The sequence below is a fragment of the Drosophila melanogaster genome, chromosome 2R, assembly GCF_000001215.4.
Source record: "Drosophila melanogaster chromosome 2R".
Taxonomy (NCBI): Eukaryota; Metazoa; Arthropoda; class Insecta; order Diptera; family Drosophilidae; genus Drosophila; species Drosophila melanogaster.
The window spans coordinates 20,667,416-20,688,034 of record NT_033778.4 but is presented as its reverse complement, the minus strand read 5'-3'; the positions used below and the strand labels follow the sequence as shown (position 1 = coordinate 20,688,034).

At 43.3% G+C, this 20,619-nt stretch overlaps 3 protein-coding genes across 9 annotated transcripts; 2 read left to right on the top strand and 1 right to left on the bottom strand.

Moving 5' to 3' along the window:
* Nucleotides 1–1,124: 1,124 nt before the first annotated feature.
* Nucleotides 1,125–2,430, top strand: Gr57a (Gustatory receptor 57a; the record flags this gene model as incomplete). The annotated part of the gene is made up of 2 exons (NM_079074.1): nucleotides 1,125–2,258; nucleotides 2,314–2,430. The coding sequence occupies 2 exons, from the start codon at nucleotides 1,125–1,127 to the stop codon at nucleotides 2,428–2,430; spliced, it is 1,251 nt and encodes a 416-aa protein (NP_523798.1).
* A 12,109-nt stretch (nucleotides 2,431–14,539) lies between these two features.
* On the bottom strand, nucleotides 14,540–17,399 carry galla-1. Of its 4 annotated transcripts, NM_001299714.1 has the most exons (5): nucleotides 17,097–17,399; nucleotides 16,357–17,047; nucleotides 16,177–16,289; nucleotides 15,766–15,916; nucleotides 15,481–15,695 (listed from the first exon to the last, which is right to left on the bottom strand). In NM_001299714.1, exons 2-5 carry the CDS (start codon nucleotides 16,649–16,651, stop codon nucleotides 15,598–15,600), a joined length of 657 nt encoding a protein of 218 aa, NP_001286643.1. In that variant the 5' UTR covers nucleotides 16,652–17,047; nucleotides 17,097–17,399; the 3' UTR covers nucleotides 15,481–15,597. The 4 variants fall into 4 exon arrangements, with proteins under 4 accessions (NP_001286642.1, NP_001286643.1, NP_611509.1 ...); NM_001299713.1 differs by lacking the exon at nucleotides 17,097–17,399 and having other exon boundaries at nucleotides 14,540–15,695; nucleotides 16,357–16,831; NM_137665.2 differs by lacking the exon at nucleotides 17,097–17,399 and having other exon boundaries at nucleotides 16,357–16,831.
* exu (exuperantia) lies at nucleotides 16,952–20,608 on the top strand. 4 transcript variants are annotated; one of them, NM_001169747.2, is made up of 5 exons: nucleotides 17,274–17,397; nucleotides 17,658–17,834; nucleotides 17,904–18,056; nucleotides 18,140–19,460; nucleotides 19,753–20,608. In NM_001169747.2, exons 2-4 carry the CDS (start codon nucleotides 17,685–17,687, stop codon nucleotides 19,433–19,435), a joined length of 1,599 nt encoding a protein of 532 aa, NP_001163218.1. In that variant the 5' UTR covers nucleotides 17,274–17,397; nucleotides 17,658–17,684; the 3' UTR covers nucleotides 19,436–19,460; nucleotides 19,753–20,608. The 4 variants fall into 4 exon arrangements, with proteins under 4 accessions (NP_725995.1, NP_001163218.1, NP_725997.1 ...); NM_166410.3 differs by lacking the exon at nucleotides 19,753–20,608 and having other exon boundaries at nucleotides 16,952–17,397; nucleotides 18,140–19,683; NM_166412.3 differs by lacking the exon at nucleotides 17,274–17,397 and having other exon boundaries at nucleotides 17,544–17,834.
* Nucleotides 20,609–20,619: the final 11 nt, after the last annotated feature.

Below are 20,619 nucleotides of genomic sequence, written 5' to 3'. Positions count from 1 at the left end.
TTCCATCCGACCAATGCCTAATTAATTTTACACTTCTTCATCCCTCCCACCGAATTGTCCCTTGGCGCGACTTTCTTTCGGCAATTTCATAAATATTTAATGCAAAATAATTAAGAAAAGTGTGAGTAAGCAAGCGGGGCGAAGGCGATGATTGATTGCCACCTGCTATCGTTTGGACAATCGTAAAATTTTCGTTAATCAAGTTTTATTAATTAAAGGCAACAAAATGTCCAGCTCCATCTTCTGGCCCGCATCTCGGTTAATTTCACCTTCCTGCGAAAGCTGTAAATCATGCCATACATACATACATACATACATAGTATACCTGTACATCAACGAACTGGCCCAGTTCGAAGGGTTGAGCTCTGTCACCGGGCATTAACAACTTTTGCCAGCTTGGCCATAATCCCATGGATTATGGCATTTAATCTGACAGCTTTTCCACTCCTTTCTCGCATGTTGCAGAAATTAAATTACTCGTGTTCCAGCAGTTCGCATCATTTTAACATATTTATAAATAAAACTACCAACTGGCCACAAGCTCAAATCAATTGAAACATTTATTGCTCAATTGAAATGTTAGAAATGTATTTCCCTGTTAAGTGTTAACTAATGTGGTAACTAATTGAGAGAACTTAATAGTTAGAAACACGACGGACTACTAATATTCAAAATGGCTAAAACAAAAATGTTCAGTTTCCAGCTCAAATTTATTTATAAATTGGAAAAGCACTTGTTCGAAGCAATCACAAAAGTAATCAAGTTAATTACTATAGTGCTTTAATGGCTGCAATTCATTTATGAAAATAACAAATACTAAGTGTTTGTATGTAGGGTATAGAAAGTTAGGAAATCCGACCTAAAATGTTTTAAATTTGGTTATTAAAAATTATTAATGCCCTATAAAATTATTATTATTATTATTATTATTATTATCTTTGTTGGTAAGGGCTTATTTTTATGCACTTCGAAAACATTTATTAGGAATAATTTTAATAGTTGCCAACTTTATTTTAAGTGTACTTTGTGCTGCTTGGATTTTTGTAAGTACTTTATCTTGTGGATAGTATCTGGAGCTCTCCCGCATGGAATAGTCATTAGTTCGACTTCAAAAACTGAATGCGATGGCCGTGTTGTACTTCTTCCGCGAACCGGAAACGGTTTTCGATTGTGCCGCATTCATTTGCATCCTGCAGTTCCTTATGGGCTGCAATGGGTTCGGCATTCGTCGATCGACCTTTAGGATCAGTTGGGCAAGCAGAATCTATTCCATGTCGGTGGCCATTGCGGCATTTTGCTGTCTCTTTGGTTCCCTGAGTGTCCTTTTGGCAGAGGAAGATATAAGAGAACGCCTGGCAAAGGCCGATAATCTAGTGCTGAGCATATCAGCCTTGGAACTGCTGATGTCCACATTGGTCTTTGGGGTGACTGTGATATCCTTGCAAGTATTTGCACGCCGGCACTTGGGAATCTATCAAAGATTGGCTGCCTTGGATGCCAGGCTGATGAGCGACTTCGGAGCTAATCTGAACTATAGAAAAATGCTGAGAAAGAACATAGCAGTGCTGGGAATAGTGACCACTATTTACCTGATGGCCATCAACAGTGCCGCCGTCCAAGTGGCCAGCGGTCATCGAGCTCTGTTCCTTCTATTCGCTCTGTGCTATACAATTGTCACCGGAGGACCCCACTTTACGGGCTATGTGCACATGACCCTGGCCGAGATGTTGGGCATACGTTTCCGTTTGCTGCAGCAACTGCTACAGCCGGAATTTCTTAACTGGCGATTTCCTCAGCTGCACGTACAGGAGTTACGCATACGCCAGGTGGTTTCCATGATCCAGGAGCTGCACTATCTCATCCAGGAGATTAACCGAGTTTACGCCCTCAGTCTGTGGGCAGCCATGGCCCATGATCTGGCCATGAGCACGAGTGAGTTGTACATCCTGTTTGGCCAGTCCGTGGGCATTGGCCAACAGAATGAGGAGGAGAACGGCAGTTGCTATCGAATGCTCGGCTATTTGGCCCTAGTCATGATCCCACCGCTCTACAAGCTTCTGATAGCTCCATTCTATTGCGATCGCACCATATACGAGGCAAGGAGATGCCTTCGCCTCGTCGAAAAGTTGGACGATTGGTTCCCCCAAAAGTCTTCTCTGCGACCCCTGGTCGAATCCCTAATGTCGTGGCGCATTCAGGCCAAGATTCAGTTCACCAGTGGCCTAGATGTTGTGCTTAGCCGCAAAGTTATCGGTTTGGTGGGTAACATGTAGAATATGTTAATCAAAAACTTAATTACTTGTATTTCAACAGTTTACATCGATTCTGGTCAATTACCTGCTCATACTCATCCAGTTCGCCATGACCCAGAAGATGGGCGAGCAAATCGAGCAGCAGAAGATTGCACTGCAGGAATGGATTGGATTCTAACTGGAACTTTGGATATATCTCATATATCTATTTATACATTATATATATGATTATTTATATTTATTTATAATAAACCGAAAAACATATAATTCTGGTACAACTGTTGGCGACCATTAGATATCTTAAAGTGTCTCGAATTTATGGCCGACCCATAGGTAATATTTATCAGAGCCCAAATTAATTTATTGCGAGTGGCTCGTTAACATGGAAACTCCATAAATAAGTCAGCATCTTCTCCTTCTTCAAAACACCCAGATGCAGGCATCTGGTGTCCACTGTCCAATGCCCAGAGTCCTCCTGTGTGGACTGACTGCACCCAGGAGAGCCGACTAATGATTATTACGTTTGTCGTTTTATTTTATTTGAATTTTATGTAAATTTCCTTCAGTGGGCGTCGGCTGTTTTATCACTGCCGTTCCAAGTCCAGGTGAAAGTCTCTTTGGGGAGTCAGCCAAACTAATTGGGTGAGGCATACGGCTCGTCGTATCGATTATGCTTCTCAATTCATCGAAGTATTCTGGCCATTTCCGAGCTGCTATCTGTATGTGTTTCATTTGGTTCGACGGGATTATACATTGATTTCATTTCGAGAATCATAGTTGAAACACAAACGCTTGGGGAACGAAACTATTATGAGTATTCTCGAATGTTATTACCTCGATTTATGGCCAGCACATTGGCGGCTGGCTGAAAAGGGAGACTTTGTGTATTTATGAGCAGGCGGCTGCTTTTATGCTCGTCGTAACCATTGTCCTGGATATGGTGTGTAATTGAATAATATTTTTTTTCGCCCTCCATCCGGCGCATTCCTTTGCCGTATTCAAGTATTTTCGATTGGCATAACGGCGATCCTTGCCGCATAAATACATGCGCATTTATACACAAATGCTCGGAGCACCATATAATTTCCAATAATTACCAACGGCAATCCGGAGCGTTTTTGCCTTTCAAGAAATGTTGGCGGAATTATTGCATGCGACTAATTGAAAATTGATTGCACCCACTTTGGACATATAATTGCCAGAGTAATTTCCCCAATAAAACATCGAGTTTGCTGTGCCACTGAACATTTGGCATTCGTACAATTCGCAAAGGGGAAAAATGTGTGAAAAATATATTTAGCATTAGCATAATTAGAGAACGATTTTTGGAGTAAAAATAAAATCGTAATTAATCACATAATCGCATAAGAAATGAATCCCCAGTTTTAATTGCCTTAAATACCTGTATTACACACTGCATTCAATTTACTAAAACTAGACAGTGAGAAAGGCTTGAGAAAAACAATTTCATTAGCCGAGATGTGTAAGCTGCATGATGCATCAACTTGTTCTGCAACGCATAGCAACTTCGCTCGGTTTTACAAGAAGCCCAACAACTTTGAGGTGTGCATAATCCCACAACGCAACTACATGCTGCAAGTTCCTTTCTGCCCCGCGACAAGGATGCCTCGCCTCATGCCCCATGCATATTGTTGGAGCCCCAAGAATGGCAGAATGTACAATAGAATGTGGAAGCTCCAGCCGAGCTGGCCGCTCTGACAAGCTTTTGTAATGTCCGAGCCAAAAACTCATAATAACGTAACCCGCTTTACTTAACTAACTCATTTAAAAAGTTTCACTAATAGCACGTCACACATGCAGCACATGGCGTGTGCTTAGCCCAATTAAAATGTGGTCAGGGCTGAAGCTTTCACAACTCGCGAGCAGCCTGCATCAGCTGCAAAAAAAGAAAAAAATAGAAAAAAAACCTAAAACGAGGATGGAGATGGAGCTGGTAATGTGGATGAATCTGAGGCTCCGGCAGCATCTGCTTCGGTTTTATGCACAAAAGTCGCAGCAACAATGCAGAAATAGTTGAGTTTTTCACCCCGGCTCCTCGGAATTCTGAATTTGTGCATTTCGGAGCTTAATTAGCAGACGTAGTTGACGCCCATTTCTTTTTTTTTTTTTTGCATGAGCCACTCCTAGTCGTTTTCGCACCTGCATGTGGAATACAATGGCATAAATGGCAAACGCAAAATGTGTTTACAGCCGAGGATAATGGATAGTGTGAGCTGGCACAAATTAGGGTTAAGTTGGCTGACAAAAGGATTCATTATAATTATGCGGCCCAGCGGGCTGGCACACACGGTGACTTTATAAAGGGAATCGTTTGCGTATCTCAAGGCGTTTTGTCAATAGCTTTGGTAGTGTGTGTGTGTGTGTGTTTGAACACTCTTTAATTGCCTTTGTCTGTTTGCCCACACTCCATCTTAGCTGTCATGTGTCATTCTATCTGCATATATATATATTACATTTATCTCTCTGTCAATCCGCATTTATTTATTTGCATAACTTCCACTTAAAGTGTCAAGCTGAAGTTGAGATACATGAATCTTGGCCATGTTGTTTGCTCAGCATTTGACAGTCGAATCAGAGGAATGAGCCAAAGGATTTGTATGCAAATTTACTATCTTCTTTACTTCTATTCTATGGAGTGGGAATCAGACAATTGAACAGATTTGACGCCAAATGTGTGCAGCAGCCGGTTAATCAAAGACCAAAAAAAATATCACGCATACGACACGTACGCCGCGAAATTCGCATAATTGATGGGTAATCAATTAAAGAGCACTCTCCCAAACCCGTTAAAAGAGTTTTGGCTACCGATTTCTGGCCACAACTTGAGGTGAAATCACTTCGGTTCCACATTGAATTGCCTTTGGGGACACTTGCAAACGGTTTGTGTTTGCCTCTCGAATTTTGCATGCAAATCCACTCAATTAAAGCAATTCCGATGCAATTGTAACGTCTCAGGGATGTGCGTTACGGTGTCGGAGCTTTAAGTTAAAAATGCATTAAGTGTGAACTGTAGTTGCTGCATCATTCGCATTGTGCCCCCCACCACACCACCGCTGGGCGGCTTCCATTCCTAATGAGGCCAGACACAAACATTTGCCCACGTAATAAACATTTTACGAGCGTGCGAGTGTTTATTTATTCAAATGCATTTAAAATAGCATGAAATGCCATAAGGAGGCGACACTTAACGAGCCCAAGACGAGTCTTGCACTATATATATGCTATATATATATATATGATCCCAGCGAGACGAGCGCGCAATCAAAGACGACGGAGCTCGAGAAGGAGAACTCTCCAGGCTGAAGCATTCGCCATGTGGCAGCGTAAACACTGAAGCCTCCTCCTTTCACTCGGGGCAATGTCAAGAGCACCTGGCCCACTCACACGTGCCAAGGAGATAAAGCGGCGCAGGAGGAGCTGCCGGTCCAGGTGGGACATTTTTCCATCCATTAATGCCATCCATCCACTAGTCGCCGCTGCTCGCTCATTTTGTTTGCACAGTCCAAGCAAACGACTTTTCAAGCCTCGCAGCTGCAAGGACATGGCTCGAAAATAATACACACATACATATGTATGTACATGTATGCACGTCTAATTCAAGTGCAAAGGAACAAGCGAATTATGAGCATTTTGCGCTGCTTGCCTGCTTGGCGAAAAAATGCATGAAAAGGTCAGGGTTTAAGGCCACTTTTGGCCAGCCAAGCCATTTTGTCAAGCTATTTAAAAGCAAGCCTTTAACAAGTTTTTCGGAGCACATTACCTCCAACTTTATACTCTAATTGCGGCACTTTGTGCCATTTTCATTGGAAAACAGCACAAGTACAGATTCACTTTGTGTCTTAAAAATATATATTGTTGGCAAAATAAAGTTGTTCAGACTTTTCATTTATTTGACGAACATGACACTCACAATATTCTGTGCGAATAGTGCGAAAATCAATCCCAATTCCAATCAGCAATTTATATAGCATTTGTGCCAAAGCTTCGCTTTAATTTAAATGCCCATATTTTGATTTGGCAATTGGTTTCCTTGCAAGCCAAACGCATATGAGCTTCTGCACAGGCGGGCCATGGAAATCAGTTGGCTTAGTGGCGGCCAAAACCGAATCAAACCCGCTTAACCCAGACCATGAACCAAACAAAGCCTTCGCCCAAAAATGCCGAGTAATTGGCCAGATGTCAGAATGGCTGCTACCAAATACTATCTATATCGCATATAGGCGCGCAAATCGCGGCATTACCCACCAAATGCACGCTAAAAAAAAGGGTGTTAAAAGAAAGTTTTTTGCTGAAAACTAAATACAAGTGTATAGGTTAGTGCGTTTAAATGAGTTTGAGTAAGAAAATATTGCTGCAATATTTACATACCAAATAGTTCAAATAGTCAGACAATTTTTGTAAATGAAGTTCATATTTTTCTGCACCCTAATTTCTCTCAGTGCACGCCCAAAAGGATGCCAACTAGCGCTGCAGTTTGTCATGCGTGTTTCGCACAAAATGCGATCAGAGTCGACAAAGCGACAAGTCGGCGAGGCTAATTCGATGGCAATCCGACGAGGAGACCGCATTTTGACGCCGCTGCAGGCGCGGCTTTAAAATCCCGTCGAGCCGTTTAGGAATAATTTTTGAACTCAGGGCAAGTGAGATGGGAAAATCTGAGATTAACACATCCGCCGGATGTCTGCATCGAAATCAATAGGGAAGTCAGGTGTGCAAATAGAAACAGAGCGCTGTGCCAGCAGCAGAAGCGAAAATCGTTTTGTAATTTGAATTTGATTTTGGCAAACAATTCCGGAATGCGGAAATTGAAAGCGCATGCTGCGCGAAAACTTTCCGGCTCTTGTGTAATTACGTAAGCGGGTGGCATCCGATAGAACAACACGAGTACAAGCTCGTCTGCAGTTGCAGACAACAAAAGTATTTGTATACACAGTGGCAACAAGCTGCAAATGCGTTAAGAAAGTTTCGCGGTTCTGGCACTTGCCAAATTGACTGACAATGCACAAGCGCATTTAGGAGCATATTCACCGACACAAAGTTCGCATAATGGCTTAGATGCCATACCCGCGCAGTCGCCGCGCATTTAATTGAAGTGAAATAACATTTTGTGTCAACGTCTAACGAGTAGTGCGCAACACACACCGCTCCCCCCCTTTGGCGGCAATCCGAAACTTTTGGTGCAACATCTGGCATACGTTGCGTATGCGCAACATTTACCTCGCTGCAAGCGGATATGTGTGTGTTGTGCCGCGCAAATCTGTTGCAGCGCAAAACCAACATGCAATTTGCAACACGCCCGGCCATCGCCACCAAAAAGGGACTCCAAGTGGATGCCACTGCGGGTGCGTGTGGTTTAAGTCGTCTTTAATTGAATCCCAGCCAAGATGAGGCGCCAGTTGGACCAAATGTGTGCAGGTCCTTTCCTAAATGGACCCCCAACGGAAGAGTTCAACTAATGAAATCTAGATGGTAGATAACTTGCTACAGTTGTATTCAAGGATATTCATTATCAAATCCTGGTCAATAACATTAGCAACATCTATTGTTAAAGATTGTGGTCTCATTTTAGATATGATTCAAATGTCATTTTGAATAGGAACCACACATACATTTAATTAAAGTTAATAACATTGAGTAAACAATGTACACAATTAGCTTAAGCATAATTTTTTATGCCATATAAAATATTCCTTGATTTTGGCTGGAAATCGAAGTCGGCATTTGTCTAAGGACTAGTTTAGCCATTAAATGTGTGGCGCAAGTGGGTCACATATCTGGCCAGCTGAGCCAGCTGTCCTTGAGCCATTTTGCGCTATGGATTCACACTTCAAGGACCCCTCTTCTCTAGATGCCGTCACATTTGGTCAAGCTTTGCATGTGACTTATGCTGCTGGCGCCTTTCATTTTAATTCGTTTAAGCTGGAGATGCGTGCCGCACCCGGAGGAAATGCGAACAAAAAAAAAAAATGGGTGCGCCACACTCGCCGCCTCACAGTGCCACATGTCCGAGCAGCTCTGCTCCATTAAGCTAAGTGCCGTGCGAGGAAGAAGGATGCAGTGCTCGCTGCAGGATATGCAATGCATTTGTCATTGCGGAATGCGTTTTAGCAAATGTTGGCCACGCTTTCAAAATTACATAACACAAATACCAGGAGACGGAGATGGAGATGGAGCTGCTGCCCGGACATTGCTTTGAAAGAGCCGCCAACAGCTCCTGCCCAAAACTGCTGAATGGTGCTACAGTTTTTCCAGCTGCACATGGAAAATGCATGATTAAGTAGATTACCATTTCAATTGAATTGGTATTTTTTATCCTATACAATTTAATCACAAAGGGAAAACAATTCGGAATTAAATAAGCTGAAATTTATTTATGTGTATTTCATTTATAAAGTACAAATTATTTTCTCAGTGTAATGTTGCTGATGGCTATGTTGCATTGCTGCTGCTGATGTTGCCTCAGCCTTTGTATGTTGCTGTGGCGGCAGCTGAAATTAATATTTGCACTCAAAATGCAATTTTCCAGGCATTTCCTCTCCTTTTCGGAGGTCCTGGCGCAATGAGTTGGGTGTTGTCACTTGTTAGAGCTGATGTTGCCTCACGTACATGCTGGGTTCCTATTTTTTTTTTGCCTTGGTGCCTCTTGCAATCCCAACCAGAAACTCCGGACGCCTGGCAGCCGTTCATTTTGCATTTTCCGTTTAGCAGCGTGGGAAATGCAGCGTCGCGTAAATGAATTTGCCATTTCTCATGGCTTTTCCATGGCTTTTCATAGTTGCGGCAAAAAGGATACTGGAGCTGGCCAGAAATTGCAAGCTGAGACGCGTGACATGACCATTTGTCAAAGATATGGGCTCGGGCAACACAGGTGCACACGCCCACATTAATAGTTAATTAAGCAAGTGTTGCTGCTGCAACATGCCGGCACCTGCAACAATAATTGCATTATTCATGGGCTGTCGCATGTGCGGCTTGCCATTTCGAGCAACTCAATTTCATAATAAGTGGGTCTGTAATGGCGTAAACAACAGCCAGCATGGCAACAACAGCCGCCAAGTTCAAGAACTCAATTAGCCCAGGAACAAAAACACACAGGACGAGCTGCTTGCTGGATGGAGGATGTGGCCAAGGAGCTGGGAGATTCCCTCGAGAATTCAGCGCTGCTGCCATCGTTAATCTTACATGCAAATTCATATTAAAACTATGCCCTTGCCCCATCTTCCATCTCGTCTTTGCGCAGCAACTGGCGCAGCTGGAAAAAAGTTGCTAATTTTGTATGCCAACTGTAAGAGTACTTTGAGCCCCTCTCGACCCCTTTTTTGCACAGCGCCACTGCATTGCGCATTGCTCCTTGTTGCAATAACATTTTGTTTATTTGAACTTTTCCTCTGATGGCAATGGTGCACGGTACTCGCACGTCTGTAGCCAACTTACACAAACATTTATATTCTGGAGCGATGAGCTCGAAATGATGGCATTCGAGGAGTTCAATTAGCCATAAATGGACTTATCAAGCAAAGGGCTAAGTAAATGCATTTCACAATTAAAAAACAGGATTTTATCATTGTAAACTTATTAACCATCATTATTACCACTTTATAGATAGAAAACTGATATATCTTCGAATTTATAGCCTTGGATTGCTAAAAGTACAGATTGAATCAAATTTTTGGCAGAAACCAAACCATTTTACAAATAAACTAGGTATCCGATAGTCGCGACTAGCATTTCTCCTCGTTTTCTGCTGCATTTGTGCAATGTCAATGCAATGAGTAGGATTTCAGAGGAAGTTTGTCTCGCCGGCAGCCACGAAAACAAACAAGTAAACAACTATGAAAAATGCTAATGAGCCTCTACGTAATTAAAATCACACACCCATATTTGCGTACATACATATGTTACAAACAGGTGTGCAAATGCAGCATCCTCGCCATCGGAGATGCAGTTTCAACTAATTAGAATTTTATTAACTTGAAAACGAACTGACTACTGACTGCTGTCAATCGCCGAAAGCGAATAGCCATCTTTTCATTTAGAAAACGACTCGAATGCCAGGCAAATAGTTGGCCATTCTGAAATTATATCGTATCCAATCTGCATAACAAATGCATAACTAGATGCCCGTTTTCAAGGCCAAAGCCAATGGGCAATCAAATACGTATGCATTTACCGAAATATCGAAAAAGTTGCATAGGCATAACTTGACACTAATCCCCAGGCGGAGAAAACAATGAGCAGAGTGCACTGCATTGCTTTTTGGGACTTTGCCATACTGACAATGCACTGCAAGAATATTTAAAAGTTGGTTCATAAGTATATACAATATATGGCATAAGAGTAATAGCATTTAGTTGCTATATATTTGATAAATATTTTAAAATTTTATTTCAATAATCTAAACATTATTGGGATTAATATGTGAAAGAGAACTATTTGAAAAGCATTTCAAATAGCGAAAGATTGAAGATACGAAACTGATAAGCCGGTTGATTGTAGCGCATTCTGGCACAGATTCGGTTTGCAAGCCACAAACACACTCGTCCTTTGCCTTTTGCTTGGTGTAACCAATTTTATAGAGTGTGTTAGAGTAAAAAATTATACAGAAATATTATGGAAAAACAACAGGACAGCAAAAAAAAAAAAGGAAAAAAAGGGAAAAGGGAGACGATGGCAGCCGCCGCAAAGGCAACAAATTCGAATGAAAAACTTTCTAATGAGTCGGCATTACAATTTCAAATTTGTTGCGCAAATTATTATAAAAGTTTGTGTGTGAGCAGAACAACATAATGAAAGTTATATACGAGCCTGAGGTTGGCATACAAATGCCACAATAATAATTTTCAAACCACCCATCGCCACCCCCAAAAAACCATGGGTGGAGTCATGGAATCCAGGAGTAAATGCAGCAGGAGTAGCCTAGTTTCGTTGTTGTTTTCGGTTTGACTAAAGAACTTGTTACACTTGCAGTCTTGACATTAAATTATTTAATTATTTTATTATAATTACATCTGTATATCTGTATACTCCAGCGCAGCACATGCATGTTTTTGACACATTTATTGAGCGAAAGTTCTTGTTTTTTCTTACGCCTCTTTTGCTGCAAAATTGTTTTAGTGGCATGTGAATATACTTACATACATATATAAATGGGGGCAATACAGGTCAGACTGGCCAAAACACAATTCGCACCTAATTTAGTTTATTATTTCATGATTTCATTTATTTTTCGCCTGCGGTCGGCCGAAAATTGTCCGCCAAAGTGGATTAGAGTCGGTTTTGGGCCGTAAAAGAAATTTAAACTTTTTCGCTCCGCTGTATTTTTTACGATGCGTACAAAAAATTGTTGCATGTTGAATGGTAGTTGATGGGGGGAGGGGGTGTGGTTTTGGGGCTGCTGCGAGTGCTGTTTTGAATATTTAAATCATTTTATTTGCCACGCCACTTAGCGAGCAGCTTTCATCGTCCATGGCTGCAATTCTTTCTGCTTTTCCGAGGGGGGGCCAAAATCAATTATTTAGGCAAAATGTCAGCCAAATCTGTGCTCTGTTGTTTTGTGCTCACTGTTTGTGTCACGTTATGAATTTAGATTAAACAATTTTGCCATCACATCGGATGTGTGCAATAGTGTACCAATGGGAATAGAAATCAGTTCGAAAGTTTTCAAAACTCCAATTACTCAGATATTGCGCTTCGAAAATTTAAATATACCCAATGGAAAAGCGTGTATAAACGGTTTTGTAGTTTCATAAATATTTGTGCCAAAATATAGCATGTTAAATATTTTCGTTACAAGCTTGAATTTGGTTGAACTACAAAAATTGTTTGTGCTTTGTATAGTTTGTTATGCAAAACCACAATGAAATTGTAGGAACCCATAAAGCCTTTAATTAGTTGGGTAACCGGAGTAGAAATGTAATTAAACTATTTGCTTACTTAATTTATGTTCTAATTAGATTGCAAACTTAATGGCGAGAATTGCAAATTCAAGCTTAAATTGTATAATATTAATTTAAGCAAAAAAAAAAGAAAGGGATTTAAATGTGTGCAAAAATCTCTGTTTGCATCTTGAAGATTTAAAAACTAAATGACAGTTTCTCTATAACAAACCCTTCAATGAGTAATTATACGAAACGATTTAAGCTCCATTTCGCCTGAGAACCTAATCGATTTTCGATGGGTGGTTCGAGCTGGACAAACAAACGCTGCATTCCATGGGAGCCAGCAAATGTGAAGCTATTTTAGACAATTATGCTCTGATTACACACGTTTTAGCTGCCATCAGACACCATTCCGAATCCGGCTGCAGAACCATTGTTGTCCATTGCAAGGATAGAAGGGGGAGCAGGTGGAGCAGGAGGTCCTGCACCTTTGTTAATTGCTGTTGCAGGCGTCTTCTGGCCAATGAGCTGGCGGAAGCTCAAATGGCACTTGCCGTGCATTTAACATTAGTTCGTTAGCTCCGGCAAATGGCAAATGGTCAACAGCAAAAGGCCCTTTGCCTGCTTGGAACCAAAGGACGGCGACCTCTTGGCCAGAAGTCAGCACAGTATGGCCAACGAAAATGTCAACTTGAGGCCAAGAAAGGACTCAGACAAAGGCTATATGTATATATGTAGTCGGGAATGGGGATAAATGCATGCGCCAGGTGGGGATGTTGGGCCAAAGGGTGAAGTATAACAAAAGAGCTGAAAATTAAAAAGAGACAAGCAATTAAAATGGCTTACAAGCGCGCGAACAAGGGGGTCCCCTCCTGAACTGCACCTACTCCGGCTCAGACGGAGCTCGGAGCTCAGCCGGTGTCCGGATGGCCGAAAGCAGGAGTCATCTCGCCATCATCCCCGCATGACTGTCCCTGCTTCTGCTGATGCGTAAGTTGTCAGTTGCTGAATGGCCAAGTTCCCCACTCTGACACCACTCCCTTTCCCCCCCCCCTTGCTCCAGCAGACATTTGCGGCAGATTCTGGCTGTGGCAAGGCATTCACCGCTGACCAGGACTTTGCATAATGCGCATACGCCCCGTTGGCCCGTGGGCGGTTTTTCGCCATTGAGTGTTACTTCCGGTTTTAAGGAGCTACAGGCCAACACTACCATGGCCCGAACAATTACAACAATTGGTTGTAACAACGCGCGCAGTAAGCCACCTGAAAAATAAAAACAGGAACTGCAATCCGAAGGGAATCGACTACAAAGTACTCATTAGATGCGTTTTAAAGCTTTGGTTTGGAGCTTCCAAAAGAGTTTTTAGTGTTATTTGCCTAGTTTTAATCATACCTAATTCTGCTAAAATGACTTTTAACTTCCTTTAAACCTGCACTACGGTTTTTAATTCATTTCTTCTGACTCCGATTGTGAATTCCAATCTGAACGGAAAAGACGGCATAACCGCACAGGCTGCAGTGGCTGCAATCCAAGGAGCCGGCGGGCATGAAATGCGTATGTGGGACCCATAATGAAATACATGGCATATGCAGAGACCCGGATCGGGCGAACAATGTGTGAATGCAACTCCACAGCCGGTCGTGGCTCCGGCATCCTCATCCTGTGCACTCCGTCCCGGATGCCCGCCGTCACGATGGCAATCATAATAATGGCATACAATTTAACAGCATTGCGTATCGGAAGGAAATCTCGGTGGCCGCAATCTGTGCCCCTCGTCTTCGGGCCACTGTGACTTGGAGTCGGACTCATTGCATTTGCCTACTTATGTACTCGGGGGTTATGTAACCCGGGGGTTGTGGGAGCAGGGGCGTGGCACTGGGCGGGCACTGCAGGACGGGATTAAATGGGTCACTTTGACCGCTGCACAAATGACAATTGCCGGTCAGCAAATCCTGGGGAATTGCTGCAGTTGTTGGCTCGGCTTAAATGCATATGCATTAACAGAATAAATTATGCATTTTTCGCACATAAAATTCTGTCGCAGTCCAGGCCATCATCTCCCATGACTCCTTCCTGGGCCATTGCCGGTGTGTCAACTGAGTCATTATGGCTGTGTCCCAAGTCTCTGTTCACGTGCTCTTCGGTGGTTATTAAAGGTGTCACTCCAGTAGCTCATATTAAATGGATTCTACTCATTATCTATTCCAAGAATTATGATTATCAACTATTATGTATTAATGTAATCAGTTTAAATATTGGTTTTAAAGTGTTTATTTTATACGGATATCCACATAATATAGATTGATAACAAGTAGCAGACCAGTCTGCCTCCAATTACTGTTCACCTGAAAACCGCGTGGTGGAGCTGGGGGGCACAAGCTTCTCCGATGGCTTCGGTCATGGTCAGGCTGGCGACACGGCTGCTGGAAGGCTGGGAGAAGCTAGTGTCTGCCACTCCTATTCCTTTCGGCCGACGTGTCCAGGCCGAGGTCCGCTTTGATTGCAGTCGCCAATTAGCGTAATATTCGCAATATGCTTTTGTCTGCGCATTCATTTTTATTATTTTTCCCTCGCCTTCTGAGGCACGCGGCACGCCTTAGGGGCACGAAGGGTCTGCTCTGGTCCGGTTTCCATTCCGTGAATATTGGCCAGCGGTGTCATGGCAAAAAGTTCGCAGCGCCAGATGGTTTTAATTGCTGGTGGGGATGTTTTTTGCCTAAGTCTTTGGAAATTAGTTTAAAGCATTTTGAGCGCGATGGCAAGCAACTAATTGATATTGCTTAATATTTATGGCTTGCCACTTTGGTGGGGGGAGCAGTAAGAGCGAAATGAGCGGAAGTGCAGTGCAATTTAACAAATGGAAAACCCCGGAAATGCAAATTGGAGCAGAAACAGCGACAGTCATGGCAACAAAGTGCTCACTGAAACCGGAGAGTTGCAAAGAAATTAGCCGAGTCGAGTTGAGTCGAATGTGTGTCATGCACTCAACTTAACAGCGCCAACGGCAGGTGATTACCCTGCGTTACGCCCCAAACATTCTCTACTCTTCTGAAGCTGATAAATCCGTGTGACGTACACGCCGTCTGGCTGGTGCCCAACATGGCCGGCCCATCGATACGATTGCGATTCAGATTCATTCACCCGCCATGACACCGATGTGCACACGGTTTTCTTGGGCCGAATGTCCGACGGCCATATCGCTTCGGCACAATGTAAACAATGAGAGTTGTTGGGCCCGGGGGACCTTATCAGTAAGCAGCATAGGCGGGAAAATAGATAGGACGTTGAGCAATCGATATTCTGGTGGAATCAAAACGGCCGAGCGATTAACAGATTTTAAGGGCTTTAATGCTAAGCACACACTCCCTGATGCAACTTAATGGTACACTTAATCCTAGACATTCCTCAAAGTATTCCCTATGTACAAAAGATATGGCAAAGAGAGCTACTCCTCATCCTTGATGCAGTTCTCGACCAAATCCCTCAGATTGGGGTTCTCCATGGCCGCAGCGATGCGCTCCTTGTCATTGATTTGCTTGTTAACTGGGGAAACGTAATCATTTTTACTTAGAACACATATGTATGATAATAGTATCTGGTTGGTCCAACTTACTCTCTTCCTCGGTTTGATGCGCTCCCTTCTTGATGTATATGTCTAGCTTTATGTTGTGCGGAAGTCCGCGTTCTACTTTCACGCGTATACAGAGTCCAATAAGCGTGGCCAACGAGCAATGTGGCACTGTGGGGTTAAACTCGATGCGAACCTGAAAGAATTAAGAGACAAATACCATGCATTTCAACTTTTTACTACACAAAAGATTTATGAGGTGTGGATTTAGTATAATACAAGTACTTTAAGCTATGAGATCAATTTTAAAGTCATTTTGAAGCTAAATCGTTAATCCTTTCAAATATTAAGCAACAATAGTGATGAAAGCAAATAAACACACGCGCAGATTTAACTTATGATGAAATGATGATTAGGGCTCAAGCTTATGGCTTATAAAGATATTGAGTAACGTACAACTGAGACATTGGAGCGCGTGGGCGGCATCACAAAGATTCCATCCTCGTAGACAACGTTGAGGTCCTCCAAAGTGCACGGCTTCTCGGGATCGCGAATGCCGCGCAACAGATCTGTGTAACGACAAGAGAAATTACATAACTAGGCCAAAGTGAAAAAGAATGCCATTAAATATCGAACCGTAGATGGTTTCCTGCAGTTCCGTCTGATTCTTGTAGCCCAGTTCATGGAGCAGTGCGTCCTCCCCGAAGGCAATGGCCTCATCATCCATCGACATCTGGCTCGTTTTGCGCACTAACTCGTCGGCGTTCTGGCTGCGTCCGCTGATACTGGCGCTGCTGCTGCCCGTACCGCTTTCACTGCTGCCCGTTCCGCCCGCTCTCCCACTATCGCCGCCGCACGACGACGTCACAGTTGCGACCGAACTGACGCCGCTGTCGGATTCGGAGAGCTTGCGCTTTATGTAGGACAGCATGTTGTGGCACCTGTGCGTGGTGTTATCTCGCCTGGTTTTATCTTTACCGTTGTGTGCTTGGGTGATTACAGCAGCATAATTCGGTCGGCAGGCGATCTATTTGCTTGGTAATTCTTCACTTTTGCGGTGCAAATTGTTGGAAATAAGCGATGGCATCAGCTGATTATTGTTTTTCTGCCGACCAGGGCTGCAGAGTAGGTATAAGTGCTAAGCCGTCTTCGATAAGTCTATCGATAGTGATATCGATACCCTGTCATCTCTGGCGCAACCATTTGAAATTCGTCATCCCTGATCCTCTTATCAGTTCTTGTCTGCGCTTTTGTCCAAATATTTGTTGTTTACCCACCAATTTTGCCGGCTAATAATTGGAAAAAAATTTATTTACAAGCTGAAAGACTATATTTTATTATAGCAGCGGTAAAAATATTCTGCAAAAAGTTTTCACCTGCACAGTGGGCGTTGTGGCAAGATGTGGACGAGTTGCAGCTGTCTAACCCATCGTACTTAAGTCAAAAACCTCGATTAGCAGGCTTTGCATATGTCAAATTCGCGCACTTTTCCTAGGCCGTCGGGTGCATCAGGAAATTATTCATTACGTTTTAGTTAGTCGTACGAATTGTTTCTTATTTGTGAAAGCTCGTCGAACAGAAGCAAATTTCGCTTTAACCTTTTGAAAAATAAAGGAAAAAGTTCGTAAAAAGCGAAAGAGCCCATCGAAACCAACACGAAAAAGGAGTTCAATAAAGGTGAGCCCAAAAGAAAAGTGCTAAAGTGTGGTGAAAGTGAACATACATACATACACATAAAAACATCTGTGTAAAAGATGGCGCCACTGGAAGAAAACCGTTAGTTGTAGCTTTGGGTTTAATAGACTCTTGAAAATTCGTAGCCCGTCACTTCATATCGAAAATCTAGTGAAAGCGGTTCGCGTTTTGCAAAGGAAATCGGTTCCTTAAAAAAAAAAAATTCTAGTGACTCAGCTAATTTCGTTATCCGAATTTTCTAGATTGCTTTTCGCAGATCATATAAGAAAATGGTTGCCGATAACATCGATGCCGGAGTGGCCATTGCCGTCGCCGATCAATCCTCGTCGCCCGTGGGCGATAAAGTTGAGCTGCCGGCCGGTAATTATATCCTGGTGGGCGTGGATATCGACACCACTGGACGTCGTCTAATGGATGAGGTAATACCCCCTGACTGCCGTTAGATCGTTCGTCGTTCGGTCCTAACCCCACTTGCGATAAACCCACAGATTGTCCAGCTGGCCGCTTATACACCCACCGACCACTTCGAGCAGTACATCATGCCATATATGAATCTGAATCCAGCTGCTCGCCAGCGTCATCAAGTTCGTGTTATTTCGATTGGCTTTTATCGTATGCTGAAGTCGATGCAGACTTATAAGGTGAGTCCAGTGCAGTCCAGTCCATTTAATAGTGGCAGTCAAGTATTGAAGCATCCACAATTCAACATACAATATCCTCTCAGATCATTAAATCCAAGTCTGAGATCGCTGCCCTCAAGGACTTCCTCAACTGGCTTGAGCAACTGAAGACCAAGGCGGGTCCCAGCTCGGACGGGATTGTGCTTATCTATCATGAAGAGCGCAAGTTCATTCCCTACATGATCCTGGAGTCGTTGAAGAAGTACGGCCTGTTGGAGCGCTTCACCGCGTCGGTGAAGTCGTTTGCAAACAGCATCAATCTGGCCAAGGCTTCCATTGGCGATGCCAACATAAAGAACTACAGTCTGCGAAAGCTTTCCAAGATCTTGTCCACGACCAAGGAGGAAGACGCGGCTTGCTCTGCGTCCACATCTGGATCTGGATCTGGCTTGGGATCTGGATCTAGTATGGTGTCCGATTCGGTATCGATATCCCCCAGGGACAGTACCGTGACCAATGGTGACGATAAGCAATCTAGCAAGAACGCCGTTCAGGGTAAGCGGGAACTGTTTGATGGCAATGCCAGTGTTCGTGCCAAATTGGCCTTTGATGTGGCCCTTCAGCTGAGCAACTCCGACGGCAAGCCGGAACCAAAAAGCTCGGAGGCATTGGAGAATATGTTTAATGCCATACGTCCGTTTGCCAAGTTGGTGGTGTCCGATGTCCTGGAGCTGGATATCCAGATCGAAAATTTGGAGCGTCAAAACTCCTTCCGTCCGGTGTTCCTGAACTACTTCAAGACCACTCTGTACCATCGTGTGCGTGCCGTAAAGTTCCGCATTGTGCTGGCCGAGAATGGGTTCGATTTGAACACGCTAAGTGCCATCTGGGCAGAGAAAAACATCGAGGGCCTGGACATAGCCCTGCAGTCAATTGGCCGGCTAAAGAGCAAGGACAAGGCGGAGCTGCTCGAGCTTCTGGACAGCTATTTCGATCCCAAGAAGACCACGGTGAAGCCGGTTGTCAAGGGTAACAGCAACAATAATAACAATTATCGTCGTCGCAATCGACGCGGCGGCCGCCAATCGGTGAAGGACGCTAGGCCATCCAGCTCCCCATCGGCTAGCACCGAGTTTGGAGCAGGAGGTGACAAGTCGCGCAGCGTTTCCTCGTTGCCCGACTCTACTACCAAGACTCCCTCGCCAAACAAGCCGCGTATGCACCGTAAGCGCAACTCGCGTCAAAGCTTGGGTGCAACCCCCAATGGACTCAAGGTTGCTGCTGAAATATCCTCCTCAGGCGTGTCTGAGCTCAACAATAGCGCTCCACCTGCCGTAACCATAAGCCCAGTCGTGGCACAACCCTCACCGACACCGGTGGCCATCACGGCCTCCAACTAAAATCCAGTTCTGGTGGATCCGTAAAGTAAATATCTTATATTGAGATACTTCTGCCATTTGCTTTGTAGATAACGTAGTTAACGAGGGGTAAGCCTTCATGTAGATTGTTGATTAATTTTATGAATTGCGTACACTTGCTTGTATTTTTAATGAATTTTATGCATCAAATATATTGATAAAAATGTAGCCTTTTTTAGCTAAATGTAAAAGGTTTTATTACATATTTTCAATATAAACTCACAACGCTTAAGCTAATCATTCAAATCACTTTGGGATTTTCGGGATTGAGTTTCCTAACCGACATTTTGCCATTTCAGTATATCAAAAAATGGATGATCAAAACACAAGAAGACAAGGGCAGAGAATGGAGATTTAAACCACATACGAACTTTCTTCCTTTTAGAAGATCTAGTGCAGACAAGCTTTAAATTCCAGTGGAAGCAAATTTCCCGTGAACACAACAAACACATCCGCGCACAACTCACGAGCACGTTGGTGTATCGATAGTGTGAGTAAACCGTGACTGTGACGTAAACAGTGACTGTTGAATAGTGATGACACAAGCTTCAAGCGACATTTTTGAAACGAGTGAATTGTTAATCGAGACGTTTGAAAACTATATTGTCCAGCATAGGGAGGATGCTGAGCCCACTGTAAACTCAAGAGACTATATATCCACACTTTAAAGCAGCGTATGCTAGAAATAATGATGGAGAAGAAGGAACAACAAATATGATGTACAATTAAGAACTCGCTGCGTTTAGGCATAGTTTTCCCGGCGAACCGATGCACATCGCCGCACTCAAATGGGAGATTGGGAAAATATGATCCAAAACGAAACGCCTCGATGAAAATTTTCCATTGGACGGGCCTGTCGACGCACACTATCAAAACTCTATGAATAAAACCCAAGATCCAGGCCTGGTCCAATGTAGAAAACTTTCACATTGAAGCTAAAGAAAGCACGATATAAAAATACACCAATCTAATACAGTTAACCTTACGCACGCACACGCACGCACACAGAAAGCATATTCAATTCGCACACTTAATCTAACCCAACACTTGTGAACATATCCAGTATTTCAAGCTGTATTTCATATATGTTTCATATTTACAATCAACAAACATATGTAATATCTGCAAAGGGCGCGAATAAACGAACGATAAACTAACGAATCAAC